At 38.0% G+C, this 23,915-nt stretch overlaps 2 protein-coding genes across 6 annotated transcripts; one reads left to right on the top strand and one right to left on the bottom strand.

Moving 5' to 3' along the window:
- Positions 1-631: 631 nt before the first annotated feature.
- LOC149027452 (uncharacterized) lies at positions 632-6,337 on the bottom strand. Of its 5 annotated transcripts, none has more exons than XM_089162659.1 (9): positions 6,050-6,337; positions 4,871-4,929; positions 3,476-4,637; positions 3,212-3,302; positions 2,942-3,099; positions 2,768-2,822; positions 2,561-2,652; positions 2,350-2,443; positions 632-1,637 (listed from the first exon to the last, which is right to left on the bottom strand). In XM_089162659.1, exons 3-9 carry the CDS (start codon positions 4,460-4,462, stop codon positions 1,090-1,092), a joined length of 2,025 nt encoding a protein of 674 aa, XP_089018785.1. In that variant the 5' UTR covers positions 4,463-4,637; positions 4,871-4,929; positions 6,050-6,337; the 3' UTR covers positions 632-1,089. The 5 variants fall into 5 exon arrangements, with proteins under 5 accessions (XP_089018785.1, XP_089018789.1, XP_089018792.1 ...); XM_089162663.1 differs by lacking the exon at positions 6,050-6,337 and adding an exon at positions 5,572-5,810; XM_089162666.1 differs by lacking the exon at positions 6,050-6,337 and having other exon boundaries at positions 633-1,634; positions 4,871-5,810.
- A 10,318-nt stretch (positions 6,338-16,655) lies between these two features.
- On the top strand, positions 16,656-22,244 carry LOC149027451 (glycine-rich RNA-binding protein RZ1A-like). Its single transcript, XM_089162653.1, is given in 5 exon segments — positions 16,656-16,851; positions 20,208-20,325; positions 21,077-21,458; positions 21,461-21,626; positions 21,702-22,244. Coding segments are annotated over 3 exon segments (633 nt in total). The 5' UTR covers positions 16,656-16,851; positions 20,208-20,214; the 3' UTR covers positions 21,601-21,626; positions 21,702-22,244.
- The last annotated feature ends 1,671 nt before the right edge of the window (positions 22,245-23,915 follow it).

Genomic DNA, 23,915 nt, shown 5'->3' with positions numbered 1-23,915 from the left:
TCTGTTTACAGCTGCATGTAATTAAGCTGTGGCAGCATAGAATCTCTTTTCCCCATCTTTTTGGTTCAAACTTCAAAGGACAAAATAGCGTTCAACGCATATTGTTGAAGTCAAGCAGAATCTTAAAAAGACCATCTTTATTTTGCTCTTTCTGATCTGTATTATTTATGGTTGCTTCTGCAGGGTGTCAAAAATCAGAATTGGATTTGATTGAATCAATCAACCAATCCTTCCGCCCTTTCCTGACAAAAAAAAAAAGAAGATAGGAATCAATCAACAAATCCCAATTGAAATCGCAGTCTCCTACCGTTTATTAAGATATTAATTTTGATACCTCCAAAATAGTCATTCCTGGACTGCTCCTTGGAGAAGATCAACATTCTGTTTAAGAATTTACTTTTAAATGGCAAACTCCCCAACTCCTTGTGGAATAAAGTTTTCCTACACTTGTGGAGAAGGAATCCCTCAATTTTTTTAGTATCTGAGTGCTCCTTCGTGAAGTTCCTTAATATAATGTTAGTGAAGTCACTTGTGACAAACCATATACTGTCGAGAAAGCATAGTTTCAATTGGCAAATGGCCTAACCCCTTTCTTGGATTGAATCGTCACCCTCATCTTTTGAATAGTTCATTTCTTGGTTAATGGCATCCTCAGAAGAAGAATTGAGCACTTGAACTTAGCTCAAGTCCGCAGAAAAAGGGGCAAGATACAGCCCAAGTAAACTATGAAGGAAAACTCTTATGACTTTTAAGTTTCCAATACAGCTGATTTTCTTGGGAAAGAGACTTAACTCTCTACTGTAAGAGATTTAAACTTCTTGATTCCTTGCTACAAGATTCAAATCAAATATAACATAGAACGCAGTTGCACACAGTCACGCACAAGGATAGCTGTAACTTTTGTATTCTTTTTCATGTATCAAATAAATCATCTCAAAGTTTATACTCACAAATATGTGCAAACGAGGGAAAAATTTGCAGAACCTACCTATTCAAGCTGGAACCTGTAAGCTTGGTAACACGAGTAAGATCGCCAAGCAATAGAGCCTACTACATGATTCTACATTGGTTTTCCTAATAAAGGTTAATTCATTGCCTTACTGGCAATCCGTAGTTATGGAAAGTCCTTATAACTCCATCCCTACCTGCCGTCACAATCACTTGACCCCAAGTGGCTGATAGAGCTGTATGATTAATAATATTACAATGCTGTCGCTGTTCCTGTTGATGGTGGTGATCATGGTCTACAACAGGTATATCCCACGAGGGGAGTTTCTCTTCAGGCCATGTGGCTGAGCCTCTTGATAAACCATCCATGGAGAACCAACTACCAAGAGAAAAACGATCAGAATCTCTGATGGATTCGGAGAGTTTTTGTGTTTGCGAGGAGCAGCATGGGCTGCAGCAAGCCAACTCCACATCCTCAATTTCTCCGCTAGACCATGGTATTGCTACGGATACTCCATGCGCAAAGAAATGCTCGCAGGAACGGACAGATTTTGGCTGCTTGGATGATGGAACAGAAGGAATATCATAATTCCAGACATAAACATGAGAGTCCTCCCCAACTGAGATGATATGTCTACCATTTGACGTAAATGAGGCTGACATCTGGCTCCCAGACTTACGGAGACCTGCTGAAAAACAGTATATTAGATGGATAAGGATAATATTTTACATTAGGAAAATAGAAACATAGAAACCACATGTTTTCAAGAATTCATACACACGACGTCGAGGATGAAGACATGAATTTAAAAGTTATCCTCCCAGCTTTGGGGGAAAAGGTTAGGTTAGGTAAGAAAACCCAAATCAACATAAAGAGTTTCAATTGCAAAAATGGCATCTAAACCTTTTATACAATAGGAATCAGGGCCACTGAATACTTGAAAACCTCATTGATAACTGTTACATCTGATGCAATTGGATTTGGAAATGCAGTGAATACTAGGCAACACAGTCTCCAGATAAAGGATGGTTCCTAAGTCTGTAGGAGCCTTTGGGTACTTATACAGTTGTAGTGATATCCCCAGAAGATGAAAAACTTGTATCTTAAATGGTGATTACTTTCACTGATGAATATATGAACTGCTAGGTTTTACTTCTCAATTCTAATATGAATATTCATCTTCAATGGGACCTCTAGTTCTTCCAAGAGTTTATGGTATATAACTAATCGGGTCAACACTGGACATTTGGATACTCCTTAAGACAGAGTATTTGAAATGTATCTATTCATTATAAACCCTGAGGAAATTGGGAAGCAACACAATCAGATTAGAGAACAACATTGCCAACTCGAAACTTATAATGGGTATAAAATGTCTATAGTTTAGTATGCTGCCATACCTCTGTATTTATGAATGACTTCAACTCCATACAAGATGCGAACTTTTGAGTCTGCTGATGTTATCATGACCCTCTGGAAATCCTCCCTACAAAACTGTAACGAAAAAGAACAACAATGAAGATCAGAACAACCTGAACATGAAAATTGTATGATTGGCATAACTAAATGAAAAATAAAATAAAATGCAGCAAAATCTTTGAAAAAACTAACCTGGATTCCAGTAATCCTGCTGTTCCCACTGTTGCTGGAGCACTTTTTCCTTCCTTGAATACAAATTTGTGCATCTAGGTGAATATGATTTTCTATAATACAAAAGAAACAATTTAGTAAATCTTTGAGGACAATGGATGAAAATGAGAAATTTGACACCACCAAGTAAAACAAACATAATCCTCCATTATACACAAAAATATGTACCTAATGTATCATAGAAGCGGCAGCTGCCTGTGATGGAACCAACAATGCATCCCTGCTTGAATAAAAGAGAAAAAAATAAGTTAACAGGAATAATGTGTTTGTAAGATTACCATCATAATTTAACAAGCCATTAAGAACACTTCAAGGTGAGACCAAACAGGGGAAGAAGAAAACCTGTCCATCAGGTTGATAACATATGGCAGTAATAATATCCCGAGCATCAGCCCAGTCAATCACTCGTCCTTCTGAGACACCCCAAAGTCGAACTTTCCCATCTATGGAGCCACTAATAAAGTATCTATCATCAACTGGATTGAACTGAACGCAAGTCACTGACATCAAGCAAAGAGTAAAAGAATACATATCAGTTTTTAGAAGTAGAAGCATCTTTTAGAAATCAAAACATGCACGACAAAGCACTTAGACTCCGGCCAAATAATTTACCATAATTTTTGTGGTGAAAAACATTGAGGCATCCATCCGAACCCACTTTCCATAAACGAACAGTTTGGTCTTTGGATGATGACAATAAAAGCTGCAACAGAAAATATAATTTAGCATAAACTAGACAAGGAGGCATGCATTTGGACAGCCTAAACTGCAACAGAAGAAGAAAAAGAGACCCGGCGGGAGAAGAAAACAAGACAAACAAGTAAGCTCACATTGAGATTCAAAAAATAATAAAAATTGAAAGAGTTAACTACTCACATTAGATTTGGACCAAGAGAGGTCCAGGACATCGCTGACATGGCCGTGAAACTCCTGAACTGGGGAGTCTTCAATCTTGAAGACCTTGTTGGGGATGACGACAGTTGCAGGATTTGATCCTTTCTTCCCCATAGTTAGCTTCCCACCTTTCACTATGTTAAGGAATTTGGAAGACCCTTTAGCAGCAACATATTTGTAAGAAGCATGTGCTGATGTGACGCGCCATATGCGAACAACCCCATCTTCGCCACCAGTAGCCAAGTAGCGACCATCCGGACTGAATTTCATCGTCCAGATGAAGCCCTTGTGAGCTTGAATCTCTTGCCCCATGTAAACCCCAGTGAACTCCATGAATCTCTTCCTGCTGCTTTGCACACGCAGTCTATTTGTCTTTTCTGAATTTTCCACGTCTCCTCCTTTTCTCTTGGTTCTGAGGCTTTTCCAAAAGCTCCTAATTTTGTCCATGCTCGTATCCTGCTGGTGACCATTTGCATCTATCGAAAATGCGACTTCTTTTGGCAACGAGGAATCCAACTCATGTCCGAGGGGCAGAACCAAGAACTTCCCCTGCTCTGCTTCAGGATCCGTAGGCTCTGTTCCTGCTTCTGTCGCCCGTTCATCACAAACAGAAGCTTCGGAAGCACCGTCACCAGACGAAGCCCACAACCTTGAAACAGTCCCACTGCATTCTGTGATCCTTCCGGTACCCCAAGTCTCTAGTGAACAACTGCAAGAAGCATCCTCTGTAATCTCCGTAGAGGAACACCTTACAGAAGGAGAGAATTCATTGAAACCCATGCTGCCAAGAAATCTCTCCCGGCGTTCACGGACACTAGTTGGGTTGCTCCTCCAAATTTCGTAGTCGGAACACACACTCACACAGTCGTCCGAAGATGCAGAATCACAAGATAGAATGCAATCCACAGAATCAAAGAATACGTCTTCCGTCTCCGTCGTCGTCGTTTTCTCCTGATCACAACTCGGCATGTCTTCCAGTAGTGAAGCTGAGACCAAATTTCCACATCAAAAACCGCTGCTACTTTATCCCCACAAGCCTCAATTGTCAACAACCTTTTAAACAGCACAAATGTTAAAGAACCCTAGTTCACGGAGCGAGTCTCCCGCTTGATGACGCCGCCCAATGGTATCCACAGAAATAAAACTGGAACACATAACACAGCAGTTCATCAGATCAGAAGACGGACAATGGCTGTCTGTGTACGAAGTACCAACCCCAATTGACCCAGTTAATCATTTTCATATTCTAAAGGTCCAATGGTAAAACCCCACCTACCCAATTTCCCAATGCAAAATGCGGAACCGAAAACCCGGGAATCTAACACAATAATCAAATGCTTAAAAAGAAGAAAGACGATAGACGTGAAAAGTTCATACCTCGGGTTCGCTGCAAAGCAACGCCACCATTCACAATAATCGCCGACGTCCGAATGCATCTGCGATTACTTCAAAGGTCGGTTAATTAATTCTACACGTTCGTGGAAACGGAAACAAACCCAAATACTCTGCACCGGCGAAAACACACGAGAAAAAAAAAGAAGAAATACTTTAAACGAAGAAAGGGCATCATCCAGCTCTCGCTCGCAGCAGGATGTAACCAGCGAGCGAACGGGCTGGGAATTGAGAGAGAGACAGAGACAGAGAGAGAGGAAAGTGCGCACGAATTATTGAATTAAGCCGGCGCACAGAGCCTTATAAATAGAATCATTAACCCAGACCTCGAGATCTGGTTGCAAAGATGATACCGCACGAGCGACAAACACGAGCGGCGCGGCCTGGCCCGGGAAACAAGACACTACTATTTTCTGCTTCCCTCTTTTTTCTTTCTTTTCTCTCTCTCTCTCTGCCAAATCCCTCCCACCGGTCTCTGCAATGCTCTCTCTCCTTTGATCCATAAAAACGGAAAACGAAAGCTTTTCTTTTTCTCAATTCAAAAAAAAAATCCAGAACAAACAAATGTTTAGTCAAGATCTTCATTGTCAACTAGTATAATAACACGAGTAACAAACCCTACTTACCAAAAAAGAAAAGAAGCACAGAATTGCGACCCAGATAAGAAAAAAAAAAAAAAAACTCACTTTTATCCCACCCTATTTCCAGAATGAATGTTTTTATGAAGAAAATAAGATTGAAAGGAAGTGTCCAAATTTAGAAATTGGCTGATAATATCCATTATTCCAGTGATACGCTTTTTTAAGTGATCAACTCCGAGAGAGAGAGAGAGAGAGAGAGAGCCCTGCTCCTCCCGACTTTCCACAATGCATTAATGGTCCCATTTTTGAAATGCAGCAGAGAAGGGAAAGGGTGCAGGAGAGAGTCGGAGGAGGACAGGCTGTGAAGCAGAGAGAAGGAAGAGGAGGAGGAGGAGTGCGTAGGTTTAGCTGTAAGAGGGCTACCTAGTGAAAGCGATGGCTCCTTAATAGTCTGAGATCCGGTTGAATTAGGCTATTCAAAACGGACACTTGTCTACCCTACCTAGCGTTGTTTCTCTTTTCTCTCTGCTCTGCTCTGGTAGTATTATTACTTTACGCCTATGGTTGTCTCCAGCTAAAGTACCTGGGGTTTCGCGTTGCTGTCGATTTCTGCAATTAAAGTTTAAACCCAACTCCTGGCAGGCTTCTCAGTGCAGGCGTTCCGGTCTTATGGGATTCTGTTCCGGTAATCCCCAAAAGTGGACAAGAAACAGAGCAGTCGAATAAGGCAAAATCTCATTCTTTGGAGCTCCGGCAACCCCAATCTCAGCCTAAATCACCCATTCGCGGCTCAGGACAGCGAAGAAACAAGAAAGAATAGATTAGCTGAAGAAGGTCGGCGTTCAAATTCAAAGTTCCAACTTCCAACAGTCCCAAAGTCAAATCGTTGATTTGCGATTGTCCATTTCCGACTTTTTCTCCGCGACTGCTCCAACTTCAAGCCTCCAACATCAACTCAACCAACACTCAGGCTGGCCTGTGCTTGTCTGTTTTGACTCCTGTCCCTTCTGGTTTCTAGGATTTTTGGCAAGTACTCAATAATCAGTGATTTGTTTGGGGAGGAGGGAACAGGCGAACAGGTGCTCCGCCGCCGCCTGACTTTGCAGTTGCAGTGTTATCTTGGGCCGTGGGACTCCAGAACCGGTTCAGGTTGGTCCAACCGTTTGCTCGTTTAGGTTACCGGTGCGATGATTCAGCTTGTGCATACAAGTAATTAAGTATGCGTATGCGATACGATACATACAGTTGTATTTTTTAAATTTCCTTTTCCTTATTCTTTTTTTCGGAAACATTGCATTGGTTAATCATAAAGTGGTATGATATCAACAGCTGAAAAGCATTCGAAGTCAAAAGTCAACTATATAGAAGGAATAAAAAAAATCTACTTGGACCGGAATCTGTCAGTTTGGCATTTTTTCTTCTTTTCACTTTCTTGGTTTAATACATACTCTTTTTTTGGGTAACCGTATTACATATATTTAAATAATATAGTAACATGTGCATTCTTTGGCGAAGTAAGGATTACAAATCATGTCTGAACCGTACAGACATTAGAGAAGCCAAAAACTTAAAGATATTATTTTTGGGACGCCCTACAAATTATGGTTAAGGGGGTTATCAATCCACCTGATAAAAATGGTATTTTTAGATTTTATTATATATTTTTAAGGTATCCCTTAGATTTGGTGGATCTTCTTATTGTATATAATAATACAAGTATACAGCTTAATTCATCTATGAGAAAAATTATTCCTACTAAATTTGTGGCATATAATTTGACAGTATATACAAAAGTTTAAGAGGCCTGGGGTTTTGAACCCTAAAAGCTAATGATTTTTCATGTTTCATGCAGTTGACTTACTTCAAGATTTCATTAAATTCTTTAATTTAAACTTTGTCAATCTCAAGTAAGAAAATGGAAAGTCATATGGAAGAAATAAAGCCTTCTTATGATTTGATGTTGCTTGTTAATTTGAAGCAAATTAGAAGACACGTGTAAGTAGTACAATATTTTAGGTATTTATGCTTAGGTTATTAGGCCAACTAATAATTTCATTTATGTATTGACATTATTGTCAATAGGTGCACCATAGAGGTTAAGGTAGGTCATCAAGCTAATTAAGTCAGTTTATTTTGAATTAATTAAATATATATATATATGTACAAAAGAATAAAAAGAATTTTATATATATATTTATATATATATATATATTTTATATGGTTGGGCTTGGATCTGCCTGTCATCTTAAAACTCAAATTTTGACCTTGACTACTAGTCTTATTAATCCAATTAATGTCATTTCATTTGGCTTTAAATACATGAAAATTAATGGCTCTAGCTACTTCACTTTCCAAATCATCTAGGTTTGATAATTCCATCATGTTCTCTCTAGCTAACTTAACTGCTTGGAGACTCGGACCATAAGTCTTAGTCCTCATTAATTAAATTTTTTCTTCGATCTCTTTTACTGTAAGTAGCAGTGGTCTTAACTGTCATGGCTAGCTGATGAGTCCAGTAGTTCCACCTATATATATATATATATATATATTAAAGTTCCACTAGACAATTAAGAATCTCACTTGTCACGTAAATGGGGGAGTGGGGAAATCAAACTAGTAGTATATCTACTGTCATTGTTATTTCATGAGATTCAAAATACTCATATAATAACAAGGAAAAACAAAAATATAATATTTAATAAGAGAGAAAAATCTAAGATGGGGGACCGGTGTATCTTTAAGATGTAAGAAGACAATAAGACAATAAGACAATAAGACATAATTAATTATTATGTGCTTGCCAGAGATGTAAAAGAGAAACCAGTACTAGCCCCCATATATATATATGAAATCATTTTATTAATTAAATTTTCTTATCCAACTCGTTCATGCCTAGCTTGCCTAAGAGTGGAATGAGTTGTGTCTTGCATTGCATTAATGGTCAATGAGATTGGTGGGTTCGATCGATTTCTTTTAAAAAAGGGGTACGTCTTAGTTTTGGGACTGATCAAGTCATGTTTGACGTATATTCGATCTCATGAAAAATCTAGGGCTAATTGAAACTTACAACACATTCTAAAGCCCAAAATTTCAATTTCTTGCTTCAGCTGCTAGCCCACATTTTAATCACAGAAACCATTCTGAGAATAATCTCAAACAAGCCTCAATAAACTGAAATTGTTTGAATTCCATACATTTGACAAAGACCATATATGAAGAGTAGGAACATATATAACAAATTAAGAAGGATTAAGTAGCTAGCCATTACTCACCTAGATACGACGTACAGCATGCAGCACCAAGAAGACGCTCGATCTGGAATTTTGGATTTCGAAGATGGAAGAAGAAATTAAGTTGTGATGATCGATCAGTTGTAATTTGTAAAGCTACGACGACTATATATCCTCCGAGACTGGAGTTCTTCTCTACGATCGATGATAGAAGAAGAAGAAGAAGGACCGATCGACGATAGTACAGCTAGCAGATGTGTGTTCACTAGTGTTTGTACATATATATCACTACTCCACGTCTCCACCTCCACGAAGAGAGAGAGAGAGAGAGAGAGACAAGTTTACGATCGATGCAGGTGGTCCAGATCGAAATGGCGAAGCTAGCTCAGATGTCAATTATCAAGTTCATGCAGCTAGCAGAGACGACTATATATATATATATACATATAATTAAGGAGTAAGCAGGTGGGTGGTCCAAGCTAAATAGGCTCAACTTGTTCTGTCTTGTATGTTTAAGTAATTAAGTAGTACCGTATATAAGTTAAGCTTGAATTAGAAAACGTAAAGTTGAGAGAGAGAGAGAGAGAGAGAAGTTGATCAGACACAAAGAAAGACAAAGACGCTGGACATATGATCATCAGAGCATCAAATTGGGTCTTGCTGGTTGAAGGCAGCAGGGAGCATATCTCCGCTGGATCTTCTCTCGAATTCCTCGCGAGCGAGGAATGCCTAAATTAAGGTGCAATAACTCGATCGTTCTTAATTTAAAATTAAGAAGAGAGAATGAATGATATATATGTACATATGTATACTTAAAACGTACTATGTTGTATCCAGTAATTCTTTATATACTAATAGCATAGCAGTTCCTTATGATCAAAACGATCGATATGTTTGGACATTGAACCGACCTCTTCTATATAAGCTGCTCTCTCCAGCAGGTCCAGGTCCAGGTCCAGGGGTCCAGGGGAGCCTTATGTATAATCATTAGTCATGCATGAGTCCCCCTGCTGCAGGCTTCCAGATATCTAAGGCACCTGCGTCGGCCAAGGAGTGATGGGCGTAACACCCACAACTCATTTCCCAACGTGCGTCGTCTCTGTAATAAAGAAGAAGTAGTGATTCATCAAAAATATACGCAATATATGCATGACACACATATATATATATATATTAATGTCAATCTAGTTTTATTAGAGTGAGCCCTACAAATTACTCAACGTAACCGGCCTCTGTTTGATCACAATGAGAAGCAAAGCTGGTTTTACTTTTGACCTTGATCGATCGAGAATTATGTATATACACAGATCGAGATTAGATTAGATTATATATAGGATATGGATGTCAATATATGTCACAACCTTGACCATTGAAGTCAATATATATAAGATCTTTAATTTCTCTAGTAGAAAGGGGTTTAGGGTTAATTAAGTTGGTTTGATGGTAACAATGGAATAGTAGTAATGTGCGCATTATATGTGCGTGCATGAGTGGTTTGCATTAAGCAGTTTGATTTGATTGAGAGGCATGCATTTTCCTTCTAGAGCCACACAATTATATATATATGGCATTATTATTATTATTATTATTATTATGGTTCATGGGCATGCAATGCAATGCAGGCAGCATTTGTTTATAAGTGCAGTGCCGGTGTACGTGGTGTGCCTTGGGAGTTGAGAGACCTAATTAATTAAATTAAATTAAAAGGTCTCCCATGAGAAATAACTTAATTAATTAATCGGTCACTTTATTGGTGTGTATATATATATAATTGGGTACATTCATTCATTCATTCATTGTGTCTCTGTCTGTTTTTCATTTGCTTCACCAAGCAGCACTGCAAACATGTCTAGGAGTTAATTACTCTGATGATCCTTTTACTTTTAATTTATTTTTTCATTTGAATTGCTTCAGTTACCAACCCATATATGCACATGGAATTTAGATTCAAGGTTGATCTTCTTACGACTTTCTCGGCCTTTTGACTTTGGAATGCACCATTTCCAAACCGATCGATCGATAAATGGTCTCATTTTCTGTACGTGGTCCTTCTTTCTCTCTTTCTTCCTTTCTATATATATATATATATATATATATATACTGTTCCTCGCTCCTTGCTGTGGAAGCCATAATATTCTTTGAAATTAATAGGAATCAAATCCATTTTGGTTGAGATTCTCCTCTGCCATAAGATACCACCATTTCTAATTTTATCTTTATTAGAGGTTGCTTAACTTAAAAGATGCTCCTAGTTAAACCATGATTAGACACTCTTACCACTTGGGAACAAATTCAAATTCAAATCTTGCTAGCTAGTTGCAGAGATGCCCATGGTTTACAAGGTGGTGGTACCTAAATATATTGTGGGCCTATTACCGAGCATCATTCATGGGGGCCAAAAAGGCTCAAATGCCAACATATGTATATATATACATATGGGACGGAGGTGAATTTAAGATTCCACGCTAAATCTTTGGTGCTAAACCCTAGAGATTTTACTACCTATGCTTATAGGGCATCTTCCTTGCATCAACTTAAAAGTGTTTTTAAATGATTTCTTATCAATAGCCCACACATGCTCTTTTTAGTTTTGTAGGCATTTGTGGGGGGAGGGGATAATGATGCCTTTTAATCCAACCAAGTCTAATATATATATATATATGCATTAATATTATCAATGGAGCATGTAGGCAGGTGAAGGTCATGCAAGTATTTTTTTAATCTCCCCTGAGTCCCTGACCCGAAAAATGAGGCATGCATTATCAACCTAAAAATGTATATATATGCATACTTTAATCTTTTATTATTTTAGAACAATATTTGATGTCATTGATTACGTATTATATCAAATGAGCTAATAGGTCATCCTTCCATCAAGTTTTTCTTTTTTTCATTCTCAATTCATGAAAGCTACTCGTTCAGTGTTGCATACACATCAAAGCTCTAACTTGATACATAACTGAATCATATATTAATCTCTCCATGTATAATATATATGTTTTATTTTTTTAAAATTTTTTTTAAATCATCAATCAATCCAATCCTAAGGATTGGAGGCTCATAGGTTCACTCGTCGAAAGGAGGATACATGGGGAAAAGACGATAGTTCGAGCATAAGACAAGATTCCTCAGTTTTATTGTCAGTACATAAGTGGTAGTAACTATTGTGATAGAAGCACATCCACTTTGTATAATAGCTTTTTTTTTTTTAATTTTTATAAAATAGTTAAGAATCATTAATTATAGTAACTAATAATGCAAAGCCCATTATGGTCTAGACTAAATAAGATTTGATAGAGAGCATGAGCATATATGTGGTGTTAAAGTTCACAGAACTTTTAACTTTAAGAACAAAATTAGGCTTATGTGTTTAGCAGTACTCAAAGAGGGTTTACCTTTACAGATTCCTTACCTGGAAATTAAAGAGGTTTTTATAGAAATTGAATTTATGATTAAGAATTCAGTAAATGATGTCTTGGTTAACACACATGCATGAGGTTTTTAAATTTCTACCATCCATCTCATCTACATTTAAGGCACCATTTGTTTGTGGCAAAAAAAAAAAAAAAAGGTGATAAAAAGTTTGAAAAATAATTTTTTTAATAAAATCTCAAAAGTATAATTTTTTTACTTCATGGGTGGAAAAACTAGCAAACAAATTCCTTTAAATTAAAGAAATTTATCTAGTGAAGTGATATCTTAGCTTTTCCACTCCATTTCTTTTTAAAACCCTGTAAAATAGGTGAGATTTTGTGAAAAATATTGAAAACAACAAAGTGGGATTCACATTTAACATTTTTTACAAAATCATTTCATTTTTTTTTAATTCTCCCTCACCCTATTACGTAAAAGGCCCACATGAAAAAAATATCTCTTTCAACTAGGTTAAGAGAAATTAAACCTGCAAGTTTTAGTTTTCTAAGTAAGATATGAAAAACAATAAAAGTTGTATTAAAACTTCAATCAAAATCAATCAAAGTATTTTGCTAAATATATTCAATAAATACATATTAGAAACCAAAACGAAGCAAAATTAGAAAAGTGTTTTAGATTTTGAAGAGAAAATTGATAACAATTATGGTGCGAATGTATTGACATTAAACTTCATTACTTGAATGTTGACTGCAACACTAGAAGGTTATGTGAAACAGTGAAAGTGGGGGTGGAAACATGAGTAGTTCCGAAACAATGAGTGATCACCAAGCATTCGGTAGTTGGGGAACAGATCACTGCACCAAATTAAAACAGGATGGGACAAATCAGGACAGACATGAGGAGATCAGAAGGTATGTATGTTGTATGTATGTTTAATCAATCAAGTTGAAACAAGTAATAGGAATTGAAGAGAAAAAAATAAAGAAAATTCATGCATGCGTCGTGTTCAGTACATGTTGATGAGTTTTCATAGCTAGCTAGCTCCTAGCTGGGTTTTTCTTTCCTCATTTGTCTATTTATAACATATAGATAATATATAGATATAAGAAATGGTAGGTCAGGCTGGACTGTCAGTTCGCTCGAAGGGTTTGGTTCGCCTCTCCGTTGTCCTTCTTACCACCGGCTAATCCCTCGCTAGTGTTGGTGGTGGGGTTGTTTGGAAGTAAGGTTGGCTTCTCACTTTGCTCCCCTTCCGCGCCGTTTGGGGGGGTAGTTGGCGGTGGCGCTCTCGGTTCTCGTGCTCCTCGTGCTTGCCCCTCCTTCGTCTCGGGTCTCGTCCTGTGTGCCCTCCTCGTTTTGTGGATTAATGTGGTGCCCTCTCTCTGGTGGGCCTGTGCGAGTTCGTGGGGCCCATCAAGGTTTTGCGTCCCGGCCCATTTTGCATCATTCTAATTGGTGAGTTTGGCTTTCGGGGGGATTCTTTTGCTCGGGAGGTTTCGTGTCCTAATGGATCGGATTCTGGGCGTTGGTTTGTGCCTTGGCTGTTCTGTGGACATTCAAACTTTGTTTGGGATGTAGTGATTCTAGCATCTCGCCTCCAGAGTATTTCCTTTTGTCATGTTAAAAGGGAGTGTAATGCTATTGCAGACTTCCTTGCTGGTCAGGCTGTGTCCGTTGCGTGCCGGACTCTTTGGCCTATTTTAGATCCTAGGTTTCTTGATTTGTGTAATTTTGATGCCTTGCGTGGGTCGCGCGTTAATATATAGACCTCTTTCTACAAAAAAAAAATAAAAAAAAATGGTAGGTCAGTCAGGTCATATATATACTGGTTAATTATCATGTTCCTGCATGTCGTCCTATATATCTTTTTAATCCTCGATCGTACGTGGGAATTGATCGAGCTTGCAGCCAGTAAGCATTAGTATTACTATGCATGCCTGTAAATAAATTGATGATGAAATAATTAATTAGAAGCATTTCTACTCTTGATGTACTTGCTGCTGTCAACTCAAATGAATATCCCATTTTATTCAAATAGAAGCATTTCTACTCTTGATGTACTTGCTGCTGTCAACTCAAATGAATATCCCATTTTATTCAAAGATCTGTATTACTTCACATATATTATTAATGGAAGTAATCACGTACTATATATCTTCAGCATTAATAGGTAGGTAGGTAGGTAGGTAGGTAGGTAGGTAAGGAATATATAATATCACTCACAAGCACAATTCACAATTCACAATTCACAATTCACAAATCAATCTGCACTTTCTCATGTGGATGATCGATGAAAAATGACAAAAATCATTATAATCAGAGATTGAGTACTACGTGAGTCCTTCTGTACCTTCCTAATTCACTCCAATGACTAAGGATTAGCGTTCCAACTTCCAACCACTTACTTACTTTTATTCTCTCTCTCTCTAGCTATATATATATATATATATGATGGAAATGATATATATAGGAAAGTTATTTTAATATAGATTTTAAATATTCTGCTTGATGAGGAACCACCTTCTTCACTTACTGATATGATGTTCACTTACTGATATATGATTTAGAGCATAGGATCCATTTCTCAATCCATATATTTAATGGGACCAAAAATTATGACAATATTACCTATTTTTTTTCCTAGTCAAGACTCAAGAGAACTTCTACACATAAGAGGTCTAAGGAATTATTTATATATTCCACAAGGAAAATAATATTATTATTTTAATAAATATCATAAAATGCCATGATTGATGAGGAATTTTTTTATGGGTGGGGGAAGTAGAAAGTGGTCAGGAGTTAATTAAAAGCATATGATCCCATTTCTCCAATCCATCAATGAGATAATATTGTTATCTTGTTTGATATATATATATATATATATATATATATATTCCATGTCGTTTCTTATTTCAGTTAAAAATGGGTAGATGCAAAGTGCAAAAAGGTAATTAAGTTTTGGAGCAAGATTAATCTCTCAAATAATTCTCAATTCATAACATCTGATATATTATTCAATTTGGAGTTAAAAGCATAGGATCCAATGGCTTTTTAACTTCTCTTGTTTTGAATCGGATCACCGGCCCCTTTCTACTAGAGCACCTAAAGGGGGACTCTAATGTTCATGTTAATTTTAACCATTCTTTTTGTAATTTATTATGTATCAGAATTAATTTTGAATAAATATAATAATTTAGTTAGAAAATGGCAATCGATTAAATCAAAACTCCACTAGTGATCCAACTCAAACAACTCCCGAAAGGCTTTGGTTGGATATATATAGAGATATAAGACACCAAAAGCAAGGTGAAAAGCCATAAAGGAATCAAACTTAAAAAAAAAGAGGAGAAAACTGGGATCAACAGTAACGCATGGATCGAGGTGTTCAACAATCAACATGAAATATTTTCAGAAAGGTTAACAACTCTCTTACTTAGTTAACTGATAATAGATGTTCATTTTCAGAGGGTTAATGACAATTATATCCATATATATAGTAGTTAAAAATATTTTGAGACTATAAAAAAGGAAAATAAGAAATTGAGCAACAAAACGTACCACCACTTTACTGCATAAGTTATTAGAAAGGAGCTAGTGATTATTTGGCACCTTTGCCGATAAGGTAAGAAGGAACATGAGTGTTATATATTATTCAACTAAGACAGGGTTAAGTGTATTTGATCAACTTAAAAAGGAAGTAATGGTTATTTACCCAATTATTTTTAGAATTGAAGACGATAAAGAAAAACCCTATTTAAACGGAACTCCTCTCAAAACTCCACTCTCTTTGTGTTTCAAATATTATTGTGTATCTTGTAATTTTAGTAGTTTATTTATTGTAGTCTACTAAACTTACAAAATATATAAAATAATATTGATAATAGCGTAGAAGATTACAATGACAGAGCGATCTAGGATAGGATTTCAAAATAAGAGATGAATCTAGATTAGAAGATTACAATAAGTAGACTAGCTAGGGTACCAGCAACATTACAAGATATACTCAATAGTATCCGATAACACTTAGCTAAAGAGTGTTCTCGATCCCCTTTTTCATCTCAAGGTGAAACCATTATACAGGCTGCATTGCATTGCTGTTGAAGACCTGAGAGGAGAGACGAGAAAAAGAAAAGAAAAGAAAAGAAAAGACGAGAAAGAAAAAAAGAACACACTATCTGAATGCAACCTGAAATTCTATACCTTCCAACTACCACTTCCCCATTTTGCATTGGGTTTGGGCTTTTTTTTCTTCTTCTTTTTGGGGTCTCTGAGGACTTAACTGTAGTACCAATGGGCTGGGCCTCTGGCATGAAGTCCAAACTGTAGAGCCTTATCCCAAGTCCATAATCCAAATCGTGCGGATCATGTCCACCGTAGATTTCTTACCCCCGATAAAAAAGGGGGAGGTGGGGTCCATCGTGTAAGGTCAAAGTTTGGTTCCAATCCGGCGGTTGTAGCATGGCAGAAGCCGATACACGATGATACCGGCATTATCTACAGTTGTATCGGGTTCACCATACCTATCCGATTCCGAAGGTGCTGGGCAACTTTACAAAACAAAAGAGATGCCTTGCGTAGTTTGCAAGACTTCACTTTTAAGTTTTTAACCTAGACAGCAACTATAAACCCGAAAGAGAAAGAGAAAGAGAAAGAGAAAGAGAAAGAGAGCAAGAGCAAGAGAGAGAGGTTCGTTCTCACAATACCATTAGCTGCTCAGGTTTGCGGTTTCCTCCAAAGGAACGGAAAATCTGGTATCCGGATAAATTAATCACTTTTGCAGGTACAGCATCCCCCGCTCTTCGATTTTATTTCGTGGATCTGTTTAGATCTTCACTCCGTTGCTTCCTTTTCTTTCTCATCGGTTGTTACGCTGTTTATCTTTTTGTTTGCGCCCCCCAGTCGCCTTTTTTTTTTTTTTAACAGTATTTTTGGATATGCATCTCTTAGATCATCGCATCATCGTTCCTTTATAGTTTTCTTATCTTTTGGATCAAAATATTAGGTCACTAGGATAGAGTACGAGTTCCCGTCCCAATAACTAGCTGTGTAAGGATGGGATTATTAGAGGAATACCCTGATTAAGTTGTCAACAAACACCGAATGATGATGAGTTTACTGGGTAGGTCGCAGTAGAATTAATTTGAAGCAACAAAGATAATAATGCTACAATCCAACCAAACCCCCAAAAAAAAAAAAAATTGTGAAAGTGGAAAGATGGTACAATTCTTTTTGATGGTAAACAATCAGGGTTACTTGCTGGCTGATTACGATCGGTCTCGATATGCAGCATAGGTACTCATAGATGTTACAACCTGGCAATATAAGGGATTAATTCACTTGGTTAAATGACAAATAAAGGGAACAAAACTATAAGATAAGAATTTCTCAACTATTTTTAAATAAGTAAAATAGGGTTTGGGTATTAAGTTGGTGTAAGTTTGGGGATTCGGTTTGTAATTGGAGTTCAGAAATAACTAATGAGGATGCATTCTGTGCTGAGAAATCTCTGCACTTGATGCATGCTAAACTTAGTGGTCGATATCTATAGTTGTTTAGAGGTTGACCATTAGCATATCACCTCTGGGACATAGTTGTCACTGGACCTAGGCAAACCAAGGCATTAGAGAGGGCTAGATATGAGACACCACGGGGAATAGCAAGGTTACCTAGCCCCTCACCTAGATGACATGGTGCTGCCTAGCTGACGCCTTGAGAACTATGCTTTAGGATTTTGAGCAGGAGTACTGTTTCTGCGTTTAGTAAAATTTAAGAAACAATAAAGTCCACTGAGCTGATCGTTTGTGGATTTTATTATCTTAAATAAATGAAATGTTCACTTCTTGAAGTCGACTTGGTAAATCATAGTAAACAAGTAGATAGTTGATTTTTATCTTTCATAAACAGATGTTACCATCTCAAGTCCACTGAGGAGATCATTTCTTTGAGCCCTTCTTGGTTCTTTTCATCTAAAAGGTATTTTGATTGAAGTAGGTTTAGTAATTGACTTGTAGTGAATTATAGATTATGCAATAAATTGTAGTGTTGGTTACAGGGGGATATGAAGAAGTGAGTTATAGTTCTCCACCCCCCCCCCTTCATTGGTATGTCAGCTAAAATTATTCAAATCCTTAAGATTCATTCCATACTTCCAGTGAAATGGGTTCAAATGTCAACTCATTTCCCTAATTTCACCTAATATCAGTAATGAAGGATGAAAAATCCAGTTCCTGTCTTGGCCAAATCACTAATGTACAAGGTGTGCAGTGAGGGAAGATGGTGGAAGCAGAATTTTAATTTGTTCTAGATCCCATTTTTTTGCTAGGAATCTAAAGCTTATGATCAGTATTGGGGGGGGGGGGGAGGGAACATATAGAGTTGGGAGCAGACATATAATACCTCCAGAGCAATTGTGAGAATTAGGCCTTGTATCAAGTTTGAACTTGAATAGAGCTGATTGGAGGGCAAGGATTGATGTTGCCAACTCCATTTTATTGATGTAAGGTTCTGATGCAGTTGAGATTGTTCAATCAGCTCAATTGTGCCTAAATTTTTTTTACTTTTGCCTGTTGTTCGTTTATAGACCTTAAGCTTCTTGCCTTTTGGTTTATTAATATGATGGACCTTATTTATAAGCCATAAATTCGGGATAATTTAGTGCATGGGATCAGTAGTTAAATTGAGTGTTTAAGTTCGATTAGAATATTTGAGTTTATTTATTTTAGGGACATCTCTGAATTAAGCCAATGTAATTGGGGTGTCTAAGCGTGTAATCTTTTATTTTATTCATTCTTTTAGAGCAATTCGGAGTCATTCTTTTACAGGTTTAGCTAGAAATTTTATTTAGTTTTTTATATGTAATACATAATCAACTAGAGATGAATTAAGTAAACATATTAACATTTTTCTATGAGTTTTGGTGCTGTTGAGAAATACATACGGGATTGACTTCTCCAACCTGGTCTCTTTTCTCTTTTTCCTCCAAATAAGATTTGATCTATTTCTATTTTCTAAGTTGTACTCTAATAAGTTCCCTCTTGTCATATGTCTGCATCACTTCTTGTTACTTCATGTTTTCTCCCCTTTTTCTTTATTGGAGAGTTCTCCACCATCGTTACTCTTTTTCTGATTTGGAAACTCAAATCAAAGGCCTACAAATCACGTGCCTTATACTTCAGTGATGATAAATACATTGTAATCAAGAAAAATCAACCGGTTCAGACCTGGACTTGGCAGTTGTGGCCTGATATCTCAAGTGTAGGTCTAGGACTTGCTTGAGGCCTAGGTCCACAAAGTCCTCCATTAGTTAGGGGTTTTATCCAATATTGCGGTTCAATAACATCTGCTTTGTATTGAGGTACACATTGCTGCTTCCTGCAAGTTTCATCCCATTATGTCAATGCCCATTGCATTTTAAAAGTTGTATAGGTTTCATGCTTGTGAACTTTAGATGTTGCAGCCTTCAAAATGACTGTAATAGAAAGCAGATTTTTATTTTATTGGTGCTTCATGGTAGATTTTCTTTTGGTCCTTGCGTTAGTGGTCCTTGTATCCTTCCGACTTTATGTTTTCATGTAGAATATTCTCACTAGTTTCTTTATCATGGGGAGCATCGTACTTGAAATACCTAAGGGCTAGGATGCTAGTGCACCCACCATTGTATTTTGTCTTTCCACTATTTTCACAGCATCTGCAAGATGGCTTCGTCATTTAAGTTCCAGGATTAAATTTCCAAAATCTCTATCGGTGAGTTGTTCTTGGTATAACCAATTTTTGTGATTTCGACATGCAGTTGCTGGCATTGACTATTACTTTAATTCAACTTATAACTGTTTCCAACTTGATCTTTAGTTAATGGTATTAGAAGTTGGAATCGAATGGTGATTTCTTGTGTCAATATAAATAGCATTTAATTGATGTGGTAGTGGAGTTTGTGTTTGTTAGAGATGCGATGCTTCATAACTGTTAACTATTTTTAATATTGTGTTGAGTGTTATTGGTTTGTGTATAGAATTACTCTCTCTAGTTTTATTACGATTACAAAAGTGTTGGCGCATATCACTTTATATTCTTCAGAGAATTGATTTGCTTATTAATTCTTTTGCTTTCTTTATTGCTATGAATTCTTGGTGCCAGCAGTGAACTGATGGCTGATGCAGTGGAATACCGCTGTTTTATTGGGGGCCTGTCGTGGTCAACATCTGACAGAAGTCTTAAAAATGCATTTGAGAAGTTTGGCAGTCTTGTTGAAGCTAAGGTAATGATAGTAGATACTCTTAAAGGTGTCTTTTTCCTTATAAGAGTACTATGACTGTGGTCCAACACTTCCCTTTGCGTTAGTGTTATTGTTGTTTTGGTCTTGGAGGTATTAGTTATGGGGAAGATTCATCAGATCAATGGTTTTTCTTGAATGGGGTGCTGTCTAAATCATGTCTGTTGACAGGCAGAGTTAGAACCTCTGGCTCTGGATATCTGATCTAATGAGGTGGTTTCCCTCTCCTTGATCTTGCTTCGTTGGTCTTCAGTGGTCACTACAACCTCTTTTTCCTTCTCTTACTCTCGTTTCTTGGCTGACTCTGTGGTCACCCATTTGGTGTGGAGTTTCATTCTGTATCCTTCAGGAGACATCGAGCTTTCATGGAGTTCTTGAATTTTAGTTTACAGGTTTCATGGTTACTAGGTGATTTGTTCAGTAAGAGACTAAACCTGCGTGCTGAGAGAGAGACAGTGATCACTTCTTGTGCCAGTGTGGTAAAACTGTTACCATTTATTGTTCATGGAGACTGTTTCCCAGGATCACAAAATTGGGTTGTTCTCCTACTATCAGTGGCTTTATCTTGAGTGAAATAATGCGTGGAACAAGTTTTGGGTTAAAGAGGAAAATGTGGCTTTTATTCCATAATGTTGTAAAGGTGGTGGTTCACTGTTTGGTGTGGGTATGGGCGATGGAAGCTTCCATCTCTCTAAATAATTTCGTCTACACTATTTGCTTCTTTGGCTTTATGCAGGTAGTTCTGGATAAGTTCTCTGGCCGTTCTCGTGGATTTGGGTTTGTCACCTTTGATGACAAGAAAGCAATGGAAGAGGCCATTGAGGAAATGAATGGTATGGATTTGGATGGTAGGGCTATTACTGTTGATAAAGCTCAGCCTCATCAAGGCTCTGGTAGAGACCGTGATGGTGATCGTGATCGTGATTATGACCGTGGCCGAGACCGTGGCAGAGACCGTGACTATGGGGGCGGACGGGGATCCAATTCTGGAGACTGCTTTAAATGTGGCAAGCCTGGGCATTTTGCTAGGGAGTGTCCATCTGGTGATGGGGCTAGAGGTAGCAGCAGGTATGGGGGAAGGGATGACAAATATGGTGGTAGTGGTGGTGGTGGTGGTGGCGCTATGGTCCTGATCGTAATGGGGATCGTTATAGTGGACGCAGCAGCAGGGATGGTGGCAGTCGTGGGAGTTCGGGAAGCGACCGATATAATCGTGATCGTTCTGGCCCATATGAGCGTCCCGGAGGTTTCCGGTCTTGAGAAATGACAACTTTGTGCTCTTTAAGGTGTGAAATATTTACCTGCCTTGTAATTATTGATGATCTCTGTGTGGTACTAATGGAAATAACTGTCATTTGCAGCTTAGGAGGCGGTAGAACTGCTGCTAAAGGTTGAAAGTATTCATTCTTGAAGGCCACAATAGGATGTCTTTTCTTCATGAATCTGCTCAGACAATCTAGCTAATCTCACTTTTGCAGTTTGAAACTTTGCAGGAATGTGTGGGGTAACTGTTTTGAGTTCTGTCAGATGCTCAGTACAATGTTTTGGTCAGATGGGGTCTTATGGTTGCTTGACATATGGAATTTGGTCTTGTACTCTTTGAATGCCATTATTGCTGCTGGATTCTGGATGGTTTTACGTGCATAGTTTATTGCAATTCTGGATTCTCAGTCTGGTGTGTGTGTGGATTGTGTCGAGATGGATGGTCATAACAGCTTGGTCTCTTCATCTATGGTTCTAAGAGTAATTTTTTGAGGCCGCTACTGTGGAGAATGTGCTTCTCATCTGAGTATATAGAGGTGATGCTAGAATAAGTAGAGTAAACTTTTCCGATTGGCTTACTTGCTCCAAGAGTCGGGAAACTTTTTGTTTTGTTTTTGTTTTTGTTTTTGTTTTTGTTTTTATTCTTAACAAAAAAAAATTTATTAGAACTAGGGTAACTTTTAATCTTGACACTACCAATTGAAAACCATTTTTTAATCATGTTGAGCTTTTGGCAGGCTACAATTTGACCTTTGTGGTCTTTTTGGATGCATGTTTGGATCCCTGTTGCAATCATGAGCTGCTGAGACACGTTTTGCATATTAAAATTGTGGTAGTAGCTTTTTGGGCAGCAGCAACACAATTTTAAGAATGAGCCTGATGTGGTCTCCAGCTTCGGTGCATTGATGGAAAGAGTCCTATTCCTCCTCGTAAACATGCTCCAGGTTACAAGACTTGCCGTAATGTTCCTGGTCTGGTTCTTTTGTTAGGCGGTGCTCTCCTTTTTTGTGGAGGTGGTTCGTTATCCCCGTTTTAAGGGCCTGCGTAAATTTCCTGGACTCTCTTCTCTTGCAAAGTTCTAGACCATTGGCTGTGTTCTGGTTAAAACCGTGTGGGAGTCCTAGTTGTTGCCCTTCCGTTCACCATGAGTGGGTGGATCCGTTCTGATTCTCGTTGAAAGGTACTTACCTTGTTCGTGTTACATTATGAAATGCCTCGGTTCTCTCTGTTTTGACTTGTGATGGAAGGCAAACAATTCCTTACGGTTGCTTGGCTGCCTTGCAATTTACTGGTTTGCTCTGGGAGGGAAAGTTTAGAAGCTGAGAACGTCTTCCTTCTGCTGGCTAACTTGTTCCCTTTATCAATCTTCTCAGCTGCTAGCACCATGATTTGTAGAGCATGCTATTGGTTTCTTGTTTGGTTTGCCTTTATTTGGAGTTTGTTTGTTCAATTTGTGGTTTCTGCTGGTAGACTTTGGGGTTTCCTCCCCCCTCTTCTAAAGTTACAGTGTTGCTAGCTATCCTGTTGCCGGGAAAACATCAGGATGTTTGATGTAAATTCGTGTTACTATATTAGGGGTTTTGGGGGGAATGAAGAAGCGTTGAAGGGTAAGTGTTGTCAACTACAAAGTTTGACGAGTTAATGAAGGGGGGGTTGTCAGTTTTGTGGGTTGTGATTAGGCTAGGTTGTGGTGGCCTTGGGCAACTTCAATTCCAATTCTTGGGGTCTTTTGCTGTCCTTGTTTTGTATGGTCGAATGTATGTATGCTTGGGTGGAGTGTTTTGATGATGGGATATACCTTAGGCAAAGAATGACATATGAGAACATGTCAAGTAGCTGTTGAATTCAAAGCTGTAGCAAGATATGATTTTCTATGTGTGCTAGCTGTAGCCGCCGGGTCAAGTTTTAAGCCCTAATGATTTTGGACGTACTGAAGTTTCCCAGTCAAGTGCAAGACACGGCTTTGAAAATTGGAGTGTAGTGGCTGGCTGGCTGGCTGATAGTAGTGGTGGGTGTGTGTTATCTGTTAAATGATATGCGGGTATAGTTTTTCTTTGTGGTTAGAGATTTGTGGGGATAGTTAAAAAGACTTAAGAAATAGACCACTGGGGGTGTGGATCAAGTGCCTTAGCGCGCTCGCGCCGGCTTCAGTTGTAGCTTCTCCTGTTTCTCAGGGAATTCTTCACCATGAATTCTTTTCCGGGATAAATAACGCTTTGGAAAGGATGGGGGAATGCAAGTGGGATATGTTGTTGTGTTCCTCTCGCGTCTGGGTTTTAATTCTGTGCAACTTTTCGTGTTTTTTATTTTTA

The sequence above is a fragment of the Hakea prostrata genome, chromosome 1 (assembly GCF_041222555.1).
Source record: "Hakea prostrata isolate BN-2017 chromosome 1, UWA_Hpros_2, whole genome shotgun sequence".
Classification (NCBI taxonomy): Eukaryota; Viridiplantae; Streptophyta; class Magnoliopsida; order Proteales; family Proteaceae; genus Hakea; species Hakea prostrata.
This window is presented reverse-complemented; position numbering and strand designations above follow the sequence as displayed.